Here is a 25,663-nt window from a genome sequence, read left to right as displayed (position 1 = left end):
GGGCGCCCCATATCTTGAGGTGACCCTTCAGGGCTCCTGCCTTCAGCTCTGCTTTCTGGAATTGAGCAAAATCCCTGCCACACAGACTTCATCTCCTACCATCTCTGCTGAGAAGACACTGAAGCCCAGTCCAGCCCATCTCCTGCTTTCTCAACCCTCTGCTCCGAGCCAGCCCTGGCCATCTGATCACATCCTTCATGTCAGACCCAGATCACAGCACTGGGATCTGTCTATCACCCTTGAATAGGGGCCACAAACCTTATGGTTTTTTGATTTGCAGCCTTGAATCTGCTGCCCAAATCCATACTCACTCCTATAAGCTGGAAAAGAAATGTTTATTTTATTAATGAGCTCAGAGTAAGGTATTCAGTGACAATCCTATCAGCAATTAGAGCAGAGGCCAGAGGAGAGGGATGGAGAGAGAGAGACTCCAGTGGGGTCTTATTAGGGTTCAAGGAAGGAGTCCCCCAGGGCTGGGAGAGACCAAATTCACTGGGCCAGAGGAAAGGAATGAGAGTTTGGATCCCTGAGATCTTCTCCCAAACGGCTGGCTGCTCCCTCTCCTCCATGTTGGCCTTCATTAGAGTGGCCCAAGCTGTTCCTTATCTGGCTCTGGTTCAGGGCCAAAGGGAGTTTGAGATTCCTGGGTGCTAGGTTCAGGTCCCAGGGATGCCGTCTGGTGTGTGCAGTATGGCCTCTCTCAAGGCTGGTCTCAAGGCTTTGTGTTCAGGAGGTGGGGCCGGAGCTCACTGTTTTCTAGGGGTGAATTTGGTTTCCCCTTTTGGACTTCAGAAGAAGGTCCTGTAGGGAAGCAGAAACATCCCAGGTGGGTGCAGGCCTTGTGGGTACACACTCAGCCCAGCCAGAGCAAGGCTCCATAACGGGGAGCACCCACCCTGGCAGTATGAGGCTCTGCCAACCTTCGGAGACCCCTCTGGGTGCAGGCCCCAAGTGGCTACACACCAGCCACAGCCACAGCACACAGGAGGCCAGGGAGAAAGCGGGAGGGACACCTGGGATGGAGGGAGGAGGAGACTAGGAGGAACAGGGACAACAGTCCCTTGCAAAAGGCAAGTGACAGAAAACATAGGGCCACGCAGGCCACCCCAGAAGCCATGGTCTAGCTGGCCATCTGTCTTGGGAGCATGAGGCCCTAATGTTTTAGGAAAGTTGTAACAGAAAAGTCAAGTCCAGGCTTGGGTCTGCCCCAGATGCTGCCATCTGTGGCTTCAGGCCACACCAAACACCAGTTTCACAGCCACCTGCCAGCTCTGTCCACGGGCACATCCCTATCACAGGGTGAGAAACACATCCCACAGCTGGGCTCCGCGGTATATCCCACAGATAGAGCCCACAGCCAAGTAAGGGAAAAGGCAGAGAAGACAGTTTGTTCTGAGCACGGCTCAGGCCATGACAGGGCACAACAGGACAAGAGCAACTCTAATCCACCAACCCTGGTTCTTTGGACCAGCCTTCAAAACCTCTTAATAGCCCTGGTTCTGGCCAAGTGTGGGGGCCAGGGTGGAGCAGGAGCTCCCAGCCGGTTGGCATTCACAGGAAGGGGAATTTTCATATTCTGTTGAGGACATCTCTTGGGGGCAATTCCAGCCAAGCTTCCTGTGGGTTCCTTCAGCCCCACATGCCTGGTTCGAGGCATTGTCTGTGTCCCACAGAGAATGGTGCCCAGGGCTTCATCCTGCTCATTTGGGTGCTGCTTGGGACCCAAAGCAGGTCCCAGGGCCGTGATGAGTCAGGACACCTGCGTCCCAAGCAAGTACTACAGACTGGGCTCTGTAGAGGGAGGGGAGGGCTTTGAGTCTGAGGAATTCCACTGTGGCCAATAGCAGACCCTGGGCAGCACTTCAGGGATGGCGCCTTGTGTACTCTCCAGACACCAGTCCAAAGAACCTGCTGACAGCGTGGGCAGCAGATGGCCACTGCACACAGCAGGGACAGACAGGGCCCTCTGGCCCGCCTGCCTATTCACCGTGGGCTCCAGCTGCAGGAGGAACCCGTGTCTGTGCACGGCAGCACGGTCTTCAAGGAGCTTTCGGACCGGCTGGGGGCTTTCTGCTGCGGAGGAGGGAAGAGAAGCACTATACACACAGAGCAGAGCAAGAAACACAAAACAGGCTTGGTTACTCCCAGGCAGAGCTCCCTGGGGCCTCTCCTTTCACTGGGCTCCTGCCTCAGGTTCTGCCTAGCCCTTGGGTTCCAGAATTAGGAGCTGCTGGACCCTGGTTTCTCCAAGACACGTGTAGAGCTCAGACTCGGCTGGCCACGGGGAGCAAGCAGGCCCAGCCATGACAGGGAGGCAGGGCATGGTCAGTGAGTGGGTGAGTGGTGGGTGGGTGAGGGCTGGGGAGATGATGGGATGAGGTGAGGATGGAGTTGAGACACCACACAGAGGCAGAGAAACAGAGAAAGGCAGACAGATAAGAATGGATGCAGAACGACAAGGACAGAGGAGCAGGGACTCAGAGACAGGGATGGAGAGAAACAGGAAGAAAGAATAGGAGACAGTAAGAGAGAAAGGGGACTGGGATGAAGGGGAAAGAGGGGGGCCAATAAGAGGTTGACAGGAAGGAAGGAGAGGGCAAAAGACAGAAAGACAGAGAGGGAGGAGAAGAGAAGACAGAGAGATCCACAGGACAGAGACAGACACACAGGGAATCACAGAGAGACAGACTAGGCCAAAGCTCCCTGGAGATCCCACAAGGTGGGGACAAAAGCCTGTGGCCCTGGCTGCCTAGAGGCACAGTATGAGTGAATGCAGTTAGACATCAGGAAGACCTTCCAGAGAGTGAAGGATGAACACAGACACCTTCTTCTAATCATCTACTAATGGGGTAGGGGATAGAGTTCTGAGTGGGGAATAACAATCCTGAGTCTTTGTCCCAACATCACTGCTTACTCGGTCTAAGACCTCATGCCTCAGTTCTCCAGAGTAGAGAAGAATTTGGACAAGACTGCCTGGGAGGCAGCTCAGACACTGCTTAAGGACAATGACTAAGCTCTAGTCCAGGAGTTTTCTAGGAGCTCTGGCTATGAGAAGCTGTGTGCTTGGGCCATTCCTTCAGGCTGGGAGAAGGCTGGGGGTGGGCTGGAGAAAGGTGGCTGAGATTCTGGAAAAGGAAGAGGAGGTTTCAGGCTAGGTGGCTGCACATACTTACAGCTCATCATCATATTCCTTTGGGGGGCAGACGGCAACCACAAGGTCGATCCAGTCCTGTGGGGAGAAGCCGTGTGACTCTGGGGCACACTCAGTTGGATGGTGTGTCTGCTCCGGCACTCCGTCCCCATTTCTGGGCCCCATGGTCCAGGATCAGCCAGCCTGCACCTTCTTCCCATGGGCACACATGGGCCCCACTGTGGACTGCCATGGTCTGAGGATGTTTCTAGTCTCTGAGGCTTCGGGACTATAGAGGCCAGGGCTGCAAGGTGCTCGAATGACACTCAGCTCCCAAATGTCGATCTATAGACCGGGGACAGGCAGCAACCTCAGAATCACTTGGGGGAACTTCTTAAAAGTGTAGACTTACAGACTTGGCCCCTAGAAGTCAGGGGTGAGTCCTGGGAAATAGTACTTTTAACAACCTCTCTAGGTAATTCCGATGCACTTTCTGATGCACAACCAAGTGGGGTACTTCTGGCCCAGCTTTTTGATCCTAACACCTGAATCCCTTTTACTGCCATCTTTGCCCCTCATTCCCTCCTTGGCTTGGATGTATCCCCTGAAAAGTATCAGAAATATTACTGGGCCCCTCTACCATGAGCTAGTTCCTAATATTGAGCTGAAATCTCTCTCTCTCCCCGTCAGGACTTCCCTCCATCCAATCCAGGTCTTCCCTCAAGAATCAGAGAGAACACTTCTGCTCTCTCTGCCCTAATGCAGACCTTCAGATAATCAAAGATAGTCATCATGTTACCCTGAGTCTTCTCTTCTCTACATCCCTTCCTGTGGGTCCCAGGACCATCTGGTTAGCTTCCTCGGCACTGAACTTAATACCTCAGGCTCGGCTGCCTGCATACAGTTGCACAGGTTTTGCATTGCACAACGTGAGCAGGCACCATTCACACTACAGTCTGTAAAAGGGCACCCCCTCAGGCTGTGCAGTGCACAGCCTGGGCAACCTTATGCAGTGGCTGTGACCCAGGTGGGTGTCTAATGATCGCAGAGCAGATTCCCACCAGCCCCTCCTTCATCCTGGGTTCTCTGCTTTTGTTAATGCTTTCTGGTAGCCCCCAGAATTCTCTTGATTCTTGTTCAATGTGCACTTAGAAAATACCTTAAGTGTTTTTCTTGGGTGACCTGTCATGCCCTGGCTTCTGGAGTCTGTTTGAGCCACTGGCTTTTTGGTTCCAAGGTCAGGAATTGACATTTATTTTTCTGAATCCCATCTTGTCAGATTTAAGCCACTGGCTGGATGGGGTATGTGGGTGTCACCAAAGTGTTGCCTGGACCCCAGATGCCTGCCCTGGGATGCGGCATCTGATTGTGAGGCCTGGCTGCAGAGCCCATGGTTTGAGGCAGGCAGGTGAGGGAGGAAAGGACGGAGGGGGCTTATTCTTACCCCACCCTGATTCCAGGCCTTCTGCAGGGCAGCCTCAGCCTCCGCCAGGGTGTAGTCTGTCACAGTCTTGCCGTTGACTGCCATGATCTCGTCCCCTTTCACAATGCCACCTGCAGGCAGATGAGGCTGATTGGCCAACAGGGCTGTATGTGACGCATGCCTGGCCCAGGGCTTGGCAAAGAGGGGTCATTGCCGGACCGCAGAAGAGACCTGAACCTGGGTTCTGAAAGGTCATGTGGAGAGCATGAGGGGAAACTAGCTACCTGCTTAGTGGCTAGTCAAAGGGCATTTCATCCCTATCCCATCTACATCCCCTTACCCCAGCTCTGGAGAACCGGGACATCATTGATGATGAGCCTCTGTTACCACAGAGGGAGACAGACCTGCATTTCCAGCACAGTAAGAGGCCTGAGTCAATTCTGCCAGCCGGCCCTCCCCGTTGCCCAGTCACGCTGGCCTCTTCAGGTCCCTGAGCTGCCACTGCTGTCTCCTGCGGCAGAGACTTCATGTCGCTGTTCCCCACCTTGCTTTCTCTTCTTCTAGGTCTGAGAGGAAATGTCAGAAGGGGCTTCTCTGACCCCCACTCAGTCAAATGTAGATCTTGCCTGTTCTCTCATAGCATCCCACTCTTTTCTTATTTGGCATTTTCCACAATTTGTAATCATTAATCTATTTGTTTACTTGTTTACTGATGGTCTCTCCCACCATGCTGTCAGCTCCATGTGGGCAGGGATTGTCTTTCTGGTTCACCATAGTATCCCCAGCACTTAATATAATGCCCGACACAAAATAGGACCTCAGTAGATATTTGCTGAATAAATGAATGCTGTAATAAGGTGCTCTTCGAAGAGATGCCTGGGATCTAATACTTTTGGGGAAAGCTGAGTTATAAGCTGAACAGAGCTACCCACTGCAGGATTTGTCAGTCTTTAATGTGCTAACATGCACTGCGGCTTTCCAACAGGTAGACAGATTGTGTGTCGTTTTCCACACCTCTTCGACATCAGAGCCCTTTTTGGAGGAATTTCTCCTGGTCCTGATGTCCACAGAACATTCTCCAGGTCACATTGAAATAGATCACCCAGGAGACTTGTGGGCATGAAGGCCCACAGAAATGTGGTGTATGATACTGACAATGGCGGCCATGGCGGCTTAAAACACGTGCTCCTAGGAAAGTCATCAGTGGCTGGTTATGTTCAAAGCGGTGCAAGACCAAACCATAGAAAGCAGTTGCCTCTGTGCAGGGCAAGTGGGGATGGGTGACTTTCACCTTTTCATTTTGTACAAATCCAAGACAGAGTCTCAGGGGTAATAAGGCAGTGGTTGGGTTGGGGCTTTGTAAGTGGGAAGGACCCAGGAGAGTCACCCATCCATCCTGGTCTCCTCTCTCTGCTGGACACGGCAGGCAGGTATCACAGAAATGTCACCAGGTGACAAAGAGATGAAGACAGAAGAAGAAGGGGGGGCCTGGGTGAGCACTGATGGGTTGCGGCAGCTGCCCAGCTGGGCAGGACCCCCTTCTATGACTGAAATGAAAGCTTAGAGTGTGAAGTCACTGAGGGCATGGGTGCTGAGTTGGACTTGTACCCAGGGCTCCCAATGCCCATACTTCACCTTAGTAACCCACAGAGGCCTGGTTGCCAGCCCCCAAGGGCCTTTCCCCCTGTTTCCTGCCCCTTACCTCTTACCACCTCCATTCTACCTCCTACAGTGTGGTACAGCCTGGCTCCAGCCTAGGACTGCCTGGAAGGGATCTGCTCATAGGATCCCCCACTCTGGCCTGGGAAGGTAAGAGGCCTGGGGCTCCTCCTCCAAGGGCACCTACATCTCCACAAACGGCCACAAAGGACTCAGGAGCTTCCTTGACACAGAAGAAGAAATCACCAATGGAGGGGTTTCAGACACGGACAGGTGAAGAGGGTGATGGTTTGAAGCTAGAGACTGTGCCTGGGGTCTGCAAAGGTTTCACTCATCAGCAGAGGGTGTTTTTGTAGATAAGGGAAAAAGAACAAAACAAAGTGAGAAGAAAGACACAGGGTATGGGGGCCTCTGGCCCTCTGGGAAGGGACAAGGCTGCAGAAGACCTCCGACAGAGGTGGCACTTGTGCTGGACAGTAAAGCAAAATGACCAAACTGTCTGAATTAAATCCTGCCTCTGCCTTCTCCTGGCTGTGGGTCCATGAACAAATACTTTAACCTCTCTGAGCCTCAGTTTCCTCAGCTGTAAAATAAGAATCATAACAGAACCTGCTTTCAAGGTTGTTGTGAGGATTAAGTGAGTTAATATCCATGAAACGCTCAGACACAGGGCCGTGAGCCAAATGAACATTTTCTGGCACAAATAGCTTCTGGCTAGTTCTGGCCAAATGTTTGGCTCTTACCACCACTGAAAGGACAGGTAAGGTTTTAGGGGTTTCCATGTACTGCTCCTCTTCCTCAAAAGCCCTTTCTCTCCTTCGTGAGGCTGACATTGACTGACGTTCAGCTCACAGTTCACCCTTCTGAGGAGTGCTCCTGGCCTCCCACTTCCTCTTGGTGGGTTAGGGGCCCCTCAGAGTCCCCACAGCTTCCCTCCGCTCTGAGTTCCCCGTCAGCCCTTAGCAGACCATGCTGTGACTTTCAGTATGTGGCAATTCTGAGCCTGTCTCCAACCCTGGCTGGGGACTGCTGAGGGCATGGTAGCATCTGGCTTGGCTGTATACTCACAGGTCCCGGCACCATCCCATATCCCCAGGGATTGGACAGGCAGTCGGATGAATGGACCTGAGTGGGAGGGCGTCTCTCCAGCACCGTCAGCCCACTCCAAGTGGTCACCTGTTTGCTTTCCTGGAGGGCCCCGTCTAATCTCTGTTCCAGGAACAGAAAGCTGTTCCTGGAAATCAGTCACAAGATGGTGGAGGGAGGCTGTGGACACCAAGAGGAAAGTATCATCCCCACACCTGGGTGTGGTTGGTCCCCACTCACCGTGCCGCTCAGCAGCTCCCCCCTCGTACACAGCAGAAACGACCACCTTCCCAATGGGGGAGTCCACACCGCCTTCCAGGGCCAGGTCTAAGGATCCCTCCTGGTTAGAGGAAAACAGACCTTAGGGAGCCAAGCAGACAGCAGCCTGTGGACCCCTGGGCACCAAGGAGTCTCTTGACAGAGCCACAGTAAGAGCGGGAGAAGCCATGGGGCCACCGGCAGTGCCATCACGAGAAAACGTGGCCTCGGTGCCAAGTGGGGCCTGGGTATGTGGCCCTACAACAGAGGGGCATCTCCATAAGAGAGGGGAGGACAGTGGGGACCTGAGAGGCCACCCAGGAGTGACCTTGAGATTAGAAGTAGGGAACCAAGGCAGGAGGGGCAGGCGCAGAGAGGGATGGCGGCCCACCGGCCTCCACATGCCCAGGTACCTTCTTAATGCGTAGGAGCCGGACGTCCTTCCCCATGATCTGCTCTGGGGTGAACTACAGGGAAAAAGACAGTGGGAAGCTTTGAGCTGGCCTGAAGGATGGTGCTGGGGGTAGGGCTGGAAGAGGAATCCAGGCACCTATGGGACATGGGCCCCACAGAGCACATGGGCAAGGGGACCGTGCCCAGCCCCACCCATACTGGTCTTCAACTGGGGGTTCCAGGCCCCATGGGGACAGTGGACACACACACGTGTATGTGCACCATACAGTTCACACTGGAATGCCCTTTGGAAGGAACCTTCGTGGGAAGAGCAGCTGGGGCATCATTGGGCTCCTCTGTGCCCCACCTCATCCCAGGACCCCAGGGCCCGGAATGCACCACTATCAAACACTCTAACCCCACCCTGCCCTGTTCCTGGGGTTTCTCCCCCAGGAGAGAAGAGTCATCTCTTACCATGGAGTAGGGGTCGAAGCCTTCCTCATATTTCCGGAAATCCTGGAAGCAAAGGGAGGGCCTTAGGGCAACAGAGCAGAGGCCCTTGAGGGTCAGGGCCAAGGAGGAGGAGGGTGAATGGTCAGAATCCAAGGGTCAGAAGTGAGGGGCAGGGCCGGGGAAGGCGGGGCCAGGGTGGGGGATGCAGACAGGAGGCTGGCAGCCCCAGCAGCCAGGGCACTCCTGTGCAGGGACAAGCAGGAGGCTGAGGAAGACTTTAGAGGATCTCGACCCTGCCCTGCTTCAGCAGCACAAGCGTCAGGGGCTGCAGGGGCACCAGTGACCTCTAGATGGTCTGGAGAGGCAGCGTCTGCCTTGCTGAAAGTCTCAGCCCAGCCTCAAGTCCTTTAGGCCCCACCTCATCTCTTCCAAGTCTCCACTGGAGCAGGCCCAGACCCTGGGGGATGAAGCCCAGGGTGTCTCCACCCAGTGCTCTGACCCCACAGGAGGGGACCATGCAGCTCAAGAGAAGGCTGTTCCTGGAAATCAGCCACAAGATGGTGGAGGGAGGCCATGGACACCAAGAGGAAAGCAGGTGGTGTCAAGAAGCTGTGCTTGCCTGGGGCTTGGCAGTGTTCTCCTGTAATGCTCACCTAGAAGGCAAGAGGCCTCCCCAGATTCTGGGGAGCGCAGGTTGGCCCTTTAGCTAGGGGAGAAGGGAGGACACACAGCTCAGGGGACCTGGCTTGATGGGGGATGCTGTGGGGACAATGGCTCCAGGCTGTAGAAACAAGACAGTGAGGTGGCACCTGAACACATAGTGAGGTAGTGCCTGAACTAGGTGGCCTTCCTTGGGAGTCATACGCAGTGAATGGGAGCCAGGGGCACCCCCAGGCTGAGGGGCCAGGATGCTAAGCACAAGGGCAGCGGAGCCACAGCTGGTTCCCATGGAAGGTGGGAGCGGAGGAGAGCCCCATGGCAGGCCTCGCTGTCTGAGTGGAGGCACCCGCAGCATGCAGGTCCCTAGACCACACCAAGTGTCCCCTGGGGCCCATGGTCTGCATGGCGGGGAGGCCACAGACTCCTCCATCCTCAGAATGCACCAACTAAGTTCCAGGCACAAGACGAGCACCAAATATCAGCAGACAGATCCCTAAGCATCTGCCTGGCATCCCTCCTCACTTGCCTTAATCACCCAGGCTCAACCCCAAGAGGCCATGAGCTTAGCTCAGCTTGGAGGCTACATCCAGGTCAGTGTGTGGGCAGCAGACAGAGGAGGGGGCACAGCGAATGCACGGGCAAGAGGGATCATTGGGCAGGGTGTGGAGTCGATGCTCTGTGACTTTGAGGGCCCTACTTGCTCTGGCTGTTTCTCCTGGAAGGCTGAGCACTGCTGGCTCTGGCCTCCTTGCTCCATGATCCTGAGAACAAGCTCTCAGGGATGAGCCAGATGGCAGGTACTTGTGTTTTGTGTGAATTTAGATCAGAGACTCACAAGTCACAGCAGCTGGTCAGCCCTTAAAGAGGCAGCCCAGCCCCGCATTCAACAGAGGAAGAAACTGAGGCCCAGAGAGGTGATATTCATGCCCAAGGTCACCCAGTCAGTGGGCAGGGGAGCAAGGGTTTGACTCCAACTCTGGAGCCTAGACTCTGCACTTCCCTGCCTCTCTCCCTGGGAGGGCTGTTTGCGCCCTAAACCGCCAGGTCCTGGAAGGCCTCTTTTGTGATGACAGTGCTTTAAGGCAGGATGGCGCAGTGTTTAAGAGCACAGGCTGCAGAGACCAACCTCCTGGATTCAAATCCAGGGATTGACATTAGCTGTGCCATTGTGGGCACATTTTCAAATCTCTCTGCTTCAGTTTCTCATAGAGAAAATGGGTATGAGAATAGCACTTACCACCCAGGGTTGCTGGAAAGATTAAATCGACAAATCCCTGGGCTGGGAGCAGCCTCTTTTGCTGACACCTGTGTCTCACTGCACAGTTGATACCGTCCCTCTGCTCCCTGCCTGTAGTCAAATCAGCCTGTGGTCTGATGGTGGGTTATCAGTGAGGAGGCTGGAGAAGCCTGGGCTGGCTGCAAGATCTCCCTCTGTCCTGGGGTTTCTTTCATTGGTGATGAAACAGCCAATCCAATGGTTGGCTCTGTGGAGGTACCCCGGGAGGCAGGTGGGTAGGTGGCTGCCTGCCTAATGCCGCTCAGAGGACCAGCAAGGACTTCCATGCCCCTGTGCATAGGAGTACCCTAGGCACAGGGAGGACCTCAGCTACCATCTCTTCCCTGACGCTGGTTCAGTGTTAGGCAGGGTTGGTGAAGCTGTGATCTGCCCGGAGGAGAAGAGGGGAAGGTACAGGGAGACACCTAAGCAGCCCCTTCCCTCTCTCCTAGGGCTGGAGCGAGGGCCCATCTTAGCCTCTGTGGGCCTCTGAGGGTTCCTCCTGCCCTGCTCCTCTCTGGACAAACAGCAGCAGAAGAGGTGAGTGCCCAGGGATCCTGCTGCTTTTTCTCAGCTCATGCATGGGGTCTAACAAGCCCTGGGTCCCCATCTGATATGAAATCCTCCCCAACCCCTGCACAGGAAATGGAGGACACAGCTCTGGCCTGACACTTGGTGGCAGATGGGGCCACTGTGGACCTGACCAGGTACTCCCAGAGACAAAGAAGTGGCACAGAGTGGGAGGGATGTGGGATGGTGGGGAGACCCCCAGACACACAGTGGGTATCAGTTTACTTGTCTGAATGCTGTCTGATAAACCACCATCCTCTTCAACATCTCCTGTGGCTGCCAGAGGAAAAAAAAAAAAGTTCCACACTGGATGTTACCAATAGGTCTTGTCTGCCCCCTGGTGCCAGGCCTCGGGCCTGCCAGCCTGGGGCTGCCCTGCCAATGTCCTCCCCGAGCAGACAGTCTGGCTTATGTTAAGGGCCTGCTCAATGCCCAAAGATGCTACCCAGTTGTCGTCAAGCAGACACCACCCCTTGACATTAGCCAGAGACCATGACATGGATGCATCCGCAGGCCGTCCCAGGAGCAAAAACTTAGCTCTCTGGGGAGCTGACGGGACAGCTAAGGCCCAAAATAAATATCTCAGCTGTCCTGCCTTGACATTTGGATAGAGTTTCCTTGAAAGGGAAGTTAAAATTTTGACATGACTATCTTCTCACTGTGCATGGGAGGCCAGCCAGTGGTCGGCACCTCTGGGAGGTGCACACGAATCCCAGCTCCCTTAGCTGTCAGTAACTGAGGCTGGTGGACATTTCCCACTTCCCCAGGACCACACCTCAGACTCCCAGTCCCAGTGAGAGGTAAGAAGTAAGTTGGAGAAGGGGAGTGAACCTGCTCTGGCCAGTTCTCCATCCGAGGGTGCTTCTTGCCAGGCCACAACAGGCCTTAGGGCAGGGGCCAGGGCATCTGGAATCTCTGTAGGTTTTGGCATGATGGCAATGAGGGCAAGAGTGTGGGCTTTGGAGCATGAAAGGCATGAGGGTAAGTATTAAGTCCAGGCTCTGCCTGGGGCACCTGGTCCCCCTCTGGTAACCTCTCTAAATCTCCCTTTCCTCGAGTGTTAAACAGGATGACCACAGGAACCATCCCACAGTTCTGCTGTGAGAATTAATTAAGGCCATGCAGAGCCTGGCACATAGTAGGCTCTTCACAGGTCTTAGTGAATATTATTACTTTTAGACAGAGCTCCAGGCTGTTCCATCAAGTGGGAAACAGAAATTCCATTGGTCATGCCAACATCCACTTACACCCATGTGGCCTCATCTCTTGGCCAATAAGAAGGTTAAGAGATGGCATCTGTGATCTGCATTTTTGTCCCACCTCACTTGCCCTCCACTCCAGAGACAGCAGAGCCCAGGGGAGGTAGCCCTGGTCTGCTCCTCTAGAGACAACCTGGAGGGGACCCAAGGGGCTTACCAGAACTTCAGATTTCACAGCTGGCCTGTAGATGAAATTGGGCTCCTGGTGGACCATGACAGGTTTGGAGATGGTGGACACGCCAGGGCCTCGTGGAGGCTGTGGGCTTGGGCAAAATGTCTACAGGAGTTAGTTTAACAGGGACCCAGGTGAGGTCATGGTGGGGTGGCCAAGGCCAGCCATGCTACTTCTACACACATGCAAATCTACACCCATGCACATGCGAAGCCAGCCTGGTTCATTCAACCTGCTGGAGGTCCTGGGGCTGTGATCTTCGCAGAGAGATGAGAAGTCCATTGGCCACAGTGTGGGCTGAGACCACAGAAACTACTGAGTGGCTCTAAGAAATCAGATGCTTGAGCTAAAGCCTGGCTTGGGGTTGCCTGCAGCCAGTGTCACCCAGGAGACACACTTTCAGACCCCTCTCTCAGTGGTCATGGGTGCTATCCAGTGTCCCTTGTCTTTAAGGGCTGTCTCTTTGGCCACAGCTCCAGTCCCTGGACCACAGTGTGAAGCATCTGCTGTTCCTAGTGGGTAGGCACATAGTCTCTAGAGGCCATGGGGTGAGGACCAGTAAGAGTGGCATCCAGGGGAGCTGATGCAACCTGTCTGCTTGGCTCTAACCCACTTGATCTCCTTGGGCAATATGTATCAAATCAGTTCACAACCCTGCCCCAAGCCCTCCCAAGAGTCCCCATTCACTACTGAGCTCATTGGCCTGACCCCCAAGGCCTTTCATGAGCTTTTCTATCTTCCTTTTCAGCCTCATCTCTCACTCCTCACCACCCTCCTCACACTGCCTAGCTTTAACCTCAAAAAAATGCCAGGCTTTCTTGCCTTGAGGCCTTTACATGTGCTCTTTCCTTCTTCCGCTTTACCTCCCAGGTCTTAGGTTGGGTATCACTGCCTTCTGGAAGCCTCCCTTGAGCTTTCCTCTCCTCCACCCCTCTTCCTTATTATAGCACCTGTGCTTCCTCCATCTCCACCCTGATGGTGTAGCGGGTGCCTACTTTTCTTTGTTTCCCACCAGACTGTCTTGAGAAGGGAGACTGCAACTGTCTATCTAGCAGGGGCTCCCAGTGCCCTGCATAGTGCCTTGGCATATAGTAGGTGCTCAATAAGCATGTGTTGAATGAATAAATGAATGATTAAATAGTATGGTGAGCACATGGGACAGTGCCTGTGAACAGATCTGGCCCTGAAAACCCCCCTATGGCAGGTGCTGGTGTGGCAGGCACAAGTGTCAAGCCAACACAGGCATTTGTTTCCATGACTTGGGGCCTGCTGGTGGCTGAGCCGACTGTGTGGGCGTGTGGTCACTCACATTTCCTGCTGCAGCACTGATGACACCTTGCCAGGGGCATGCAGGGAGGAAGAGGGTGGGTGGTACAAGGGTGAGAGGTGGGCCAGATGAAGCCAACCAAACAACAACCCCCTGGCCTTTGAGGCTGGGACAACCCTGGCTTTGATGTCGCTTACGACATTTACGGTCCAGTTCTTCAGAGGCTCCTTATGTTGGGGGCTTTTTGCCTTCCCTGGGCTCTGATCAGGAACTAACAGTGGGAACTTCGTGATGCCTTGAAGAATCTGAGAAATCTGAACTCCGTCTTGAATCTTGACCCTGACTCAAAGTTTTGCTGAGACTAACTGAGATTGCTAAGATCCCAGGTTTGTAGCTTCACCCAAATTTTCTTGTACTCTGGACTATCAATAACCATAGTTAATGTCTACTGAACATGCACAATGTGCCTGCCTCTCTTGCCATTCTTAACTTAGAATGTGTTCATATATTAACTTATTTGATTCGAATAGGTAGCTGCCGTTAACATTCCTATTTTTGGACAGGGATGCCCAGGCTCACATAGATGAAGTAGCATGTGTTCAAAGTCATCTAGCTAGTAAGTGGCAGAGCCAGGATTCAAACCCAGGCAGTCCGACTCCCTGCTACTCCAACTTGCCATATTTATGTTCCCTGCACTTACAATGCCCTTGCTCCCATCCTCCACGTGTTGCCACCCCTCAAGGCTCAGCTCGTAAGCCCTCTACTCCACAGAGGTGTCTTCAACCTTCAGTTAGAATGAATCCCTCCCATAGCGCATGGCTTTTGCATATTTTATAGCAGAAGCTTGCCTGGGCAGCAGCTCATCCTTCAGATGGCAAAGTCCTGGAAAGCACAGGCATGTCAATCTCCTCCATATCCTCTTCAGCACTGCTCCCCTCTTCCCCTCACAGAGAGAGGCCCCAGGCAGGTACTTAATCAATGTGGAATCAAATTTGTTGAGGAAAAGCCTGCTCATCTTGATGGAGGCCACTTACAGAGAAAAATGTGCAAGGCTAACTCAGCCCTAGAAACCAGCTCCTGGCTGGGCTCTGGGGGAAGATGTCCCCAGAACAGGCAGATTTCTTCCTATCGAAGCTGCAGGGCTCACAATCCCAACCAGAGGTCTGGAAAGGGTCCCTCTGAGAGTCTCCCACTGGAAGCTGCAGCCTTGCTGGCATCTGGCACTTTCTTCACTCCCACCTTCCTTGTAAGCTCTCCTGAGTGCTCTGAGATACTTGTCCCATTCTCCATGCAGGAACTCAAATCCATGCAGGGACGGTTAATAAAAACCACTGGTCAGGTGCTATTGACTATGCCCTCCCTCAGCAACCCTGCTACCGTCAGCTGACATGAGATGCTTTTGCACTGACTCAAGCCTGGCCTCGTGGCTACGGGAGTGGAATAATATTTTGCTTTTCCCTTCATGGGATCCAAGCTCCGTGTCTTCCTCAGATATTGCATGTTTCAAAATAGTCTTTGGATTACGAACAATTAATAAGAAATATGTCTTTTTCAGAAAGACACTGTTCATCTTCCTAACATCCAAGAAAAACATTCCTATTCTTTTAATAGTAAATTATTTCTAGGAACTCTCTCTTCATTTTTTCTATAGCGGGAAATTGGCCAGAAATTTCTGGGTGTTACACTTCAAGCAGTGCAGTTGGCCAGTACCGTAGAAAACGGCACTGGAGTGTCCTAACACTGCATTTGATGGTACAGCATTACCCGTGCCCTGCTTCCTCCTCCCCTCCCTTTTCTCCTGCTAGATCAGGAGTCATTTCCCACATTCAAGGCTTTCTGGGATACTATCAGGAAATGACTGGATGTGACAGAGTGCTGGCTATTCATTAACATAGCCTTCCAAGTCCTGCATTGAAAGTTACCAGCCTACACTAGCAAAGAAGAGCCAAGAGAGAGCAACGAATATCAAATGGACACACTGTTGCTTACCCCAAAGGTCCCAGGTCATTCATCATACAATATAGCACTTCAAAATCAGTGGGAACCATATACATGCAGGATGTCCACACATGCACACGGAGGGGACATTCCTGGAAAATGGGGTGAGATGATGTTTCTTTCTGTCTCCACTCCCAGGAGCAGTGGAGGACATGGGAAACAGCAGTTCTCCCCACTCTTCCTACTTCCAAACATAGCATGCGGAACAGGGAGAGTACCTTTGGGGTGGGTGGGAAGCTCCGTTCAGGGACAGGGGAGTTGGTGGGCTTCCCAATGTGGTTCTTTGCCTCCCAGTCCTCCACTGGATTGCTTGTGTCCCCAGTGCGGAAGGGGTGGTTGCCCAATGCTTCTTCCAGTGCCGAGGGCAGTGGGCAGGTGGGAGTGAGGTCTTGGGTGGGAATGGATGGAGGGGGAGGGATGGGAATGGGGGGTGGAGTGCGCTGCACCCATGGGGAAGACAAGGCACTCACATGGCCAGATGAGGGAAGGACAGGGGGCGCTGGGACCTTGTGGGGTGGGTTGGAGGGTGGAGGGTGGGGCATCACAGGCAAGGCAGAGGAAGTCTTAGGGGGATAGTAGAACATGTCCAAAGGGATGTCGTCCAGGTCAGTGGTGTGCAGGTGCAGTCCGCCTGCGAAGCGTCTCAAGGGTGGGGCCAGGGGAGACCCAGAAGGCAGAGGAGGTGGGGGCCCTGTGGTCATCTGGGGGGATTGCAAGGAAGTTCTGTAATTGTGACTCTGATTAGCGCTCCACTTTGCAATACATCGAGCACTATGCTCTTCTACTCTGTTTCTCTTGCTACTAGAGACCCACTACCTTTAAACCAGCACAATGGGGTGCCAGTCCTCTGCCACCTGGATGCCCAGCTGAGCCCATACTAGGCTGCTGGTAGAGAGTACCCAAATGCAGGAGAGCCCCAAGTTATGCCATCTGTGGGTGGTAAGGTGTTCACATAGTTCATCCTCTAAACTGGACTGCCCTTGAGAGTGTAAGGGGGACTCTTAGTGATGATGCCAGGACAACAGGCCTAACTGGGACTATCTCGGATGAGCTGGTACTTAGTGTCACTCTGGGAGTATACCCAGAAATACAGACATATCTCTCCTCCCCAAGAGGGGAGTGGGCTGATAGGGGTGGGCCTGGACAGTGGATGGGCACCTGTGAGGCTAGTGGCATTTGCTAGTTGCCATCTCACCTCCCACTGTCCCCCAGTGAATCATTCTGAAGGCAGCAGGAGAGTCTGTGTGGAAAGAAGGGCTCTGTTACCTCTGAAATCTCATTATCAGCAGAGGAAATCTGCTCGAGGCGTGTTTGACAGAGCCTCTCCACCCAATATTGAATCTTTTCCGATTCTTCAAGGTCTTCCCGCTCTGTCTCAGACACCTGGGACCCAGGATCGGCGCAGAAAGGAGAGGACAAAGGGCACATTTGAATAACATGTGGACAGAAATAGCATGAAAGCACTCCTTTAAAAACTCCAGAGTACTGTGAGGTGCATCAGCTATCTAGAAAGAGACCTGGGCTTGTTCCAACTGGCCCTCAAGGAGGTGGCAAGGGAGAAGAGAGTGGCGGGGTGTCAAGTTCACTAAGCAGAACTTGTAGGCAAAATCAGAAAAGGGGCTTATGTATTGTGAGGGATTAGCTGGATCCCAGATCCCCATGAACCCTGAGGCTCTTATGATTTTCCCAGAATGGTGTTTTTTAGCCTCCCCCAGCACATTCCAAGAGTTTAACTTGACTCTTTTTTTTTCCTGCTCCATTCTGCCTTGCCCTCAGAAGCACAATCTTATTTTTAATTTTGTAGCTAATTTGTTCATAATGTCAGACCTAATGAATTTCACATTTTCCAGGACTTCTCTGGTTTATAATCTAATCAAATTGGCATTCTGATTCATGGATGCGTTAAAGAGAAGCAGAAACAATGATACCTCCTACAGCCGGGGAGTTAAGGTTACCCATCTCACCTAGCATAGGAATTATTCATGGTGGAAGGTTGCTTTGGACATGTCTTCAGGGGAACAGCCTCAGGTATATTCCCAGGATGATGAGGTCGAGCCTCAGACACACCCTATGTTGATGGGAGCAGCCTTAGACTCATAGCCTGATTAATTGGGAGATAGCCTCAGACCTACCAGCTGCACAAAGGGGTTAGTCTCAGACCCATATTCTCAGAGCCAAGGTAAGTTGGGTGGGGGGCTCTGGTCTTACAATAACCTGGGAAGGGAGGCCAGAATGATTCAGATTTGTAGACAGGTCAGTGGAAGCATAACTTCAAAGCTATAAGCAAGGCAGAAGGGTTAGCCTCAGACCATACTCTGAGTAGCCTCAGAGCCATACCTAAGATGGAGAGGCCTAGCCTTAGACTCTGGTGGGGTAAAGTGAAGGGGACAGACTCAAGCCTCTAAGCCAGGTGTATCAAGGGCTAACCTGAGACCTACCATCTGGTCAGAAAGGCTAGCCTCAGACTCACACCTCCCGAGCAAGGAGGCTGGTTTCAATTCCTAAGCCAGGAGCTAACCTCAGATGGCCCTGAGCAGGTGGCACGATCTCTCTCTCCAGGCTGGGGAGCAGGGAAGGGCTCACTCCACCCTGGCACGCCATTTGGGGAGAACAGCTCCAGCTGGTCCTCTGGGAGCACATGGGAAACGACCACATTGTGTCCTAGGGATGCTTGCCTGGCCTGCAGGCAGGACACGTACCTCCTGGGCCAGCCGGTTGATCTTTAGCTGCTTTTCCTTCTCCAGCATTTCCTCTTTCTCTTTGTAAAGCTTTTGCTCAAACTCCAGTTCTTTCTTATTCTTTCTCAAGTCCTGCAGGCTGTCATACTTGGCTTTCTTCTTATCTTTTCCTTTCTGAGTAGATGTGGCATTGTTTATATGACAAGGATTACAAATAGTGTCGACAGCACGGCACACAGGGCATCCAGTCCTCAGATAACACAGCCATCTCATGGTGAGCCCCTCCCCCAGCTCTGTCTCACCATACTGGACATCAGACCTCAGGTTTAGGACAGGAAGGCCACTGTTACCTACTGCAGAGTGGGAGACACATTCTCTTTACCAGCCAGAAAGACTGGCTTATTAGTTCACTAACTAACTGTGTGGCCTTGGCTAAGTTCCTTAACCTCTCTGGGCCTGATTTGCCTCATCTCCAAAATGGTAAAAATACCTCCCCCACAAGCTTGCCACCCAGTGCCAATGAAATAGCATCTATGAAAGAACTTTGTAAAAGTTTTATATAAATAAAAATATAAAATAAAAATAAATAAGTGCTATATAAATAAAGGACATTGTGTTGATTTTCCAGTATCTGGCACATGCCTTCTGCATCATCTCATGTTCAGATTCACAGATGCATCCTGGGAGAGTCCAGAGAAAATCTGGGAGGGCTGGCAAGCCTCATCTGTAGAGATCCTGTCCTAAGCTAGAGGTGGTGGGAGTCACACTCAGACCTGGAGGCTCAGAGCCAGGGACATCAGATTTTACTCGCATGCTTAAACTCTGAACTGTTTCACCCTGGAGAGTCTAGACCCACAGTGTCCTCTGAACTGGGCCCCTTTACTGAGGGCTAGCTGGAAACTGCAGGACTGGGAGGCAGAGGACGGAGAGAATGGCTTAACTGCTTTATACTCACCATCAGGGTTCTAGAGGATTTGGGGAGGGACATGAAAGGCAAATAGACTCCTTATTTTTCCTGTAGGAATTAGACCCACCGAGCCTGCATTCCTGGCTGCTTCTCTCATGGGGTTGCAGGGAAGCCAGGGACTAAGGCAGGAAGAGAATGATCATTTATGAACTGCCTATGTGCCAAGGGATTTACACCAGTGATCTCCTATGTAGGTTTATCCTCATTCTTTGGTGAAGGAGCTGAGGCTCAGAGAGGTAAAGTCCCTTGTTCAATGTCAGACATCTTGTAAGTGATGGTGCCAGGATTTGGACCCGAGTCTTCAAGGCCCCAGTTTTTCTATGGTGCCCTGATGAGCTGGGGCAAGGGAAACACGTCAGGAGGGAGGGTCAGCCCCCATCATGCACAGCGTGGAGGACACAGCGAACACTCAGGAGAGGGGCAGCAGAGACAGCCCACACCCTGGGCAATTTCTGGGGCAAAGAGGAAACCCCCTGTTCACTGAGCTCACTCACGGCCCCAACGAGCCTTCTGGGGATCTGCTCTTGAATTTCCTGAATCATCGTAGCCTCCAAGGCCAGGAATGAGGAACTGAGCTCCCTAGCAACGGACACACAACATTCATCCACAGCTGGAGGGACTTGGTGGGCCATTATGGACCTCTGAGGACTCTTCCTAGCTCCTCTTCTAAAGACACACACCTCCGTGCACTGCTAATGTGCTCTGGAAATGGTCACCTCTGGGACCCACCTCCAGAGCAGTGTATGAGCCTCTCGAGAAAATGGTTCTCACTGCTTCAGAGTGCTGTTTGGTTCCTTGCCTACCTTGTTCACTAAACTCAGTTGACAGATGAATCCCTGCCATCGTAGTAGAGATTCAGACAGCAATTTCCCAAGAGAAGACAGAAACATGGCCTAATGGTAGCTTGCTAGAGTAAGAGCCTGGCCTCCTCCAGGACCACCATGAGGAGAATGGCCATTCTGTTGCTTTTAAAAAGGAAAACTACCAGTGCTAAGATTATAGAGTCAGGGCTTCTGGGCGGGGTAGTAGTCAGTTTCTGTCTCATGCCCAAGAAAGTCACATCTGTACAGATGCAGAGGGCAGGTTGCCCCATGGCATTTCCCACTGATCTCAGACTAGCCCCCCACACGTTACTTAGCTGTGTGTGAATCTGCCTTCCCTGCCAGACGGTGGGCTCCTGCAAGTAGGGCTGGTCTGTATGAGTGACTTAAGCAATTCTGATGAAAGGGCTTAGTCAGAATCATGAATCCTTCAGGCCCCGGCATAAATTCTGTGGGGCCAAAGGCCTGGGAATCTTGAGCCCTAGAGGGATTTACTGCCAAGGTGGAAATAGAAGACACTGAATTTTTATATTATTATTATTATTTTCTTGAAACAGGGTCCCGCTCTGTCACCCAGGCTGGAGTGCAGTGGTGCAATCTTGGCTCACTGCAGCCTCCACCTCCCGAGTAGCTAGGATTACAGGCATGTGCCACCACACCCGGCTAATTTTTGAATTTTTAACAGAGACAGGGTTTCACCCTGTTGGCCAGGCTGGTCTTGAACTCCCAACCTCAGGTGATTCACCTGTCTCAGCCTCCCACAGTGCTGGGATTACAGGCATGAGCTGAATCTTTCTATTTTTTAATAAGGGGAATTTATGCACAGATGATCATGGCCATAGATGCCCACTTGCATTTCCTGGGGACTTGGCGTTCCAGCTGCTGGGAGACAAAGAGTCTGTCACGGCTCTAGAAAAAATGATGATGGGTTTTCAGAGCCAGGACGAGGGGCATGGTTCTGTTGTCCTTTCAGCTGTCAGTTACATCCATGGCCTGTCAGTTACATCCATGGCCTGTCAGTTACAACATTCCTTTTGGTCCAGACTGAGAGGGGAGGCAGATGGGGCGACTGTGCTATTGATTTTACCCAGAAGCAATTTTTCTTTTTTTTTGGAAGTGAAAATGAAAACCAAAATGCCAGCTGTTTCTGGAATAAGTAGATTAAGGAATAGGGGAAAGGCAGCCCTAATTCTTTATCAACAGCACTTTCAAGGACATGATTTCTGATGGGAGGTGGTATATGGGGAAGATTCTAGTTCTTTTACGTTTACATGTTATTAGTGTCTGAAAAAGATTTGACATATCTGTCTCCTTTATTTTTTTGGGGGGGTAAAATTCTACGTGTGCATGTGTGTGTGTGTGTTTGTGTGTGTATTTTGTCCTCTCTAGCTGAGTTCTAGTAGAGGCAGTATATAGAGAAGAATTAGAAATCTAACCCAATGAGGCATCCTAAGCCACCGAAGTCAGCCTGTCAAGTGAAACAGATAGTCTTATGAGACCAAGGCCTTTCTGAGACCAGGACAATGTGGGAAGGAATTCCCTGAGGAACTCTGTTCCAAGTTTATTCAGTGCTGTACAAATCATGATCTATTTTCCTAGATACAGGCATTTACCTCTGTCAGGAAAAATATTACTGTTTGTTATTTTAATAGCAATGTGCTGGAGGAAGGGGGTAGATTTTCCTGGCACAGTTAATATTCCCATTTTACAGGCAGGGAGAAGTTATTTATCCTCAAGGTCACTCAGCTGCCAGTGCTCTGGTTTCTGGGGGACTGACATCTTGCCAGAAAGCACTGGTCAAGTGATAACATCCAATTTAGCTCACCCAGATTTATTCTGTTGCCTGACTTCCAAATACCAAGTCATCTCGAATGTCCAATTACAGACGTTAACAGCAATGTTTTCACAATCAAATGTCAATGTGATTTAGAAAGACAAGGACAAGAGAGTTTTACAAGGCCTGGAGATATTGTAATAAGATTTAGAGAGAAAATTAAAGGTCCTAGAGATTGGAAAAATGCATTATCCTGGGCACGTGCAGAGATATTCCTAGGAGAGGGCTGTGCTTGGAGTGGGTCTCTGTCCTGACCTGAGGCAGCAAATCTCCACCTCGTCAGGCAGGCTGCATCTGGCACAGCCGGTCTCATAACATGCACTAGGTACACCCACCCTGATAATTCGCTCTGTCTGACCCCAAGCTTCTGGCCTTGGTCTCTAGTTCTACTTGACAGAGAAATAAGGAGAAGCTTCCTGCCCCTTTCCTGTGCCCATCAGGGCCGGCGCTGATGCACACAGTGCCAGATGGTACTTGGGTAGGTCTCACACCATGGATCCTTCTCCCGGTGTTGCCTTTGCAATGGCACCCTGCCATTTGATGTCAGCCTGACACAGAGATGCAGATGGGGTTAGCCTTCCAAGTGAACAGGCCAAGTCACACCATTTAGTGTTGACAGGACAAGGAATGTTTGGGAAAAGCCAAAACCCACAGCAAACTCAGCAGCACACCAGCATAGCACCCAACCCTGTCCTACCTTCCGGATGGTTGGGAATTTGCCATCGTAACGATAAAACCACCCAAAAGCTATAAGAACACAGATAACAAAATGATGAGACACAGTTCAGCTCAGCCAGAGCATCCACGGGCAGCAGATGGGAGCTGGGTTCCCAAGCAATGCATGGCTTTGTGAGATGAACAGCACTGGCCGCTCCAACAGCGAAACTGCACCCTTTGTCCAGCTCTGCTTACCTGGCCTCGCGTTGGTTGCAGAACAGGCCTAAGACCACCTGAGAAAAGCCCCAGTTCCCAGGCCCTGGGTCACTCACAAATGCCTCTCCCCAGGACACTGGCTTCAGAAGTCAGGGCCAGAACATCAAAGAGAAAACCCCTTGTGGAAGGACGAGCTTTTCCAAATCACAGTCTTCACATACAAAGCCTTGTTGAAAGAGAACAAGGCCTTTTCTAACCCATGTCTGGTCCCTCCATACAAGAAATGGCTCAAGACAAAAGGGAGCCTGGGTGTCTGCCTAGAACTGTTGTTCGACACAACAAAACTGGCTTGTCTCATAGTGCAGGCCAAGTCCTCCACTTTCAACATTGAAAGAGAAGGCAGTGGCTGGGACAGCTCTGGGAAGGACAGCTCCAGCAGGAGTGGGCAGGAGATGTGCCCCCAGAAAACATATCCTCATCCAGGCCAGATAACCAGTGCACCAGCCCCCTTCCTTCCCTAGGCCACAGCTCCACAGAGTAATAACCCCAGTCTGAAGCTCCCTGGGGCCAAGAGCGATGGCTGAATTACCCACCCCGGACCAGCCTGAGTGCTGGAACAGGATGCTGAAAACCCCCTGCTGGACCAGACACTACCTCCTTAGTTGCTGGATTTGGGAGTGGTCTAGGGGGTCCTGGGGGAGGGGCCAGAGCAGCAGAGGGGGAATTTGGCAATATCTAAATATTCGAGCCAGCAGTTCAGTGGTACCGGTGTACGACAGTTGATCTACCACCCTCGGGGTTGAGTCCTGTCCTCTACGCTTTGTGTACAGTGCTTGGGCCAAGCTAGGGCTTAGAGGAGCTTTACAGACTCTAGTGGCCCCCATACATGCTGGTCCCCTGAAGCTGGGTGTCTGCACTGTGGTCAGGAGGAGGCGGGCAGGGCAAGCAGAGCAGCCAGGCCAGGGAGCAAAGCGGGGGCGCGAACCTGCTCTCCCTGCTCCTCCGTGCCTCCATCCGGGTCATCTGTGGGCTCGAGCTCAGGCTCCACTCCCTGATCTACCGGGGAAAAGAGGAGGAAGCTGGTGAACCAAAAGGGACTTGGGAGACCAAGAGGCTGGAGAAGCTTCTCAGGAGTGTGGAGACCTGTGATCAGCTTCCTCCAGGGGAGTTGTGAGGTCAGGGGCAGGGACAGAGTTCAGGAGCGCAGAGCAAAGGTTTTTTGCTCTGAGCTGGTGTATACAGTGCTTTCAACCTTAGTAGCTTTAGTTTATCTGTCTGTACAAAGCGCTAACAACAGGAAACTCAGATCTGAGGGCAGCGTGAGAACCATTTTGTAGGATGTTGGGCTGAAGGCTGGGAAGTGCAGCGAGGAGGATGGGAATATCTGAGAATCGCACACATTTGAGGGCAAGGGGCTGCAATGGGAGCAAGACCCTCCTGCCTTCTGCTTATCACCCTTGCCTTGGAGCTCTGGGTCCCCAGGGGATGTCTGAACAGTGTGGGCAGCAGATGGAGGCTGAAGGTCCTGAGGAGGTGGGGACATCCCAAAAGGTAAAAAGGGCACCTACAGTTAGGAAGACCTGAATTTTGACATAATGTGGAGAGAAGAGCAGACCCTCCATTCCAGTGTTTCCAGCTTGGACTCTGGCCTCCCTAGGACTCTGGAAGGTAGTGTACCAGTTTGCTTGTGAGCTGCTTTTTAATATTTTAAAAGCTTAACCGAACTTGCCCATTGGCCTATGCAAAGGCTGTTAAGTTCTTTGTCTCTTGGCTCAAATTACATTTACCCAACAGTGGAACCCTGATGCTCCCTTACTAACAAGGGCTACTTAATAAAACAATGGAACACAAATGATTATTTAATAGTTTGTCAGGAAAATAACCTCAACCTCCAAATCATGGGGTCTCTTGTGGTGGAGGTGAGGGAGATAGTTGATGGGGCCTTGGATAGGGAGAGAAGGTTGGAGATCTCTTAAACATCCCCCTCTTTCAAGAATCCCTCAGCTACTGGATCCTTAGCCAAGGCTGCCCCCTCAACTCCCATGTAACCACCTATTGCCTAAGCTAAGGGAAGGTCTGTTAGGAGCCTCCGTGGTGGTGTCCCGGCCTTCAGGGCTTGGCAAAATGTTGGGGGTCTGCTGGATCAGCCATGGGTAGGTGGGCTGCAGCAATTTTAAGAGCCCCCCTGGGGCAGGTTGGGGGGCAGTCAGTCCCAGGCACATCATTAGGATGAGTGACTTCATTTTCTAGGTAAGGGATGCCCCATGTTCTTTTATTTTAAAAAACTGTAGGGCCTGGGGTCAGGCGCGGTGGCTCTTGCCTGTAATTCCAGCACTTTGGGAGGCGGAGATGGGCAGATCACCTGAGGTCGGGAGTTCAAGACCAGCCTGACCAACATGGTGAAACCCCCTCTCTACTAAAAATACAAAATTAGCCGGGCATGGTGGCTCATGCCTGTAGTCCCAGCTACTTGGGAGGCTGAGGCAGAATTGCTTGAACCTGGGAAGCAGAGGTTGCGGTGAGCTGAGATCATGCCATTGTACTCCAGCCTGGGCAACAAGAGCGAAACTCCGTCTCAAGAAAAAAAAAAAAAAAAAAAACAGGGCCCACCCCTTGCAGGCATAGAAACCTGAGTCAGGTATAACCCATTGCAAACTGGGTCCCTGAGTTGAAGGGTGGTTGGGTAGGAGCTGGCTGGGGCCCAGACCTGCTAGACCATGCTAGCCCCCAGGGAACAGGGAGTGAGGCAGGAGGTGAGCTGGTTCAGGGACCTCACTGCATTTCCTGCCTTAGGTCCAAATGAGAATTAAATTGCTGGCGCATACGGAGACAGATAGAGGCAGCAGCTGTCCCAGCTCAGCAGGCAGGCGGGGGTCATCCATCCTG

At 52.2% G+C, this 25,663-nt stretch overlaps 1 protein-coding gene across 1 annotated transcript in view; it reads right to left on the bottom strand.

Annotated features, from left to right (window-relative positions):
- Positions 1-316: 316 nt before the first annotated feature.
- Positions 317-25,663, bottom strand: part of USH1C (USH1 protein network component harmonin) — a 50,309-nt gene continuing 24,962 nt past the window's right edge. The window contains exons 15-27 of the mRNA XM_025356417.1: positions 22,602-22,651; positions 18,304-18,456; positions 16,871-16,987; positions 15,823-16,305; positions 12,325-12,444; positions 11,134-11,184; positions 8,424-8,465; positions 7,970-8,023; positions 7,539-7,638; positions 4,575-4,684; positions 3,174-3,229; positions 1,988-2,096; positions 317-801 (exon numbers count right to left, since the gene is read on the bottom strand). Of these exons, the coding sequence (XP_025212202.1) occupies positions 757-801; positions 1,988-2,096; positions 3,174-3,229; positions 4,575-4,684; positions 7,539-7,638; positions 7,970-8,023; positions 8,424-8,465; positions 11,134-11,184; positions 12,325-12,444; positions 15,823-16,305; positions 16,871-16,987; positions 18,304-18,456; positions 22,602-22,651 (1,490 nt within the window). The 3' untranslated portion in view covers positions 317-756. The remainder of the gene's footprint in view (positions 802-1,987; positions 2,097-3,173; positions 3,230-4,574; positions 4,685-7,538; positions 7,639-7,969; positions 8,024-8,423; positions 8,466-11,133; positions 11,185-12,324; positions 12,445-15,822; positions 16,306-16,870; positions 16,988-18,303; positions 18,457-22,601; positions 22,652-25,663) is intronic.

Source organism: Theropithecus gelada, chromosome 14, assembly GCF_003255815.1.
Source record: "Theropithecus gelada isolate Dixy chromosome 14, Tgel_1.0, whole genome shotgun sequence".
NCBI classification, from domain to species: domain Eukaryota; kingdom Metazoa; phylum Chordata; class Mammalia; order Primates; family Cercopithecidae; genus Theropithecus; species Theropithecus gelada.
The sequence above is the reverse complement of the archived record's forward strand: the minus strand, read 5'-3'. Positions and strand labels throughout refer to the sequence as shown.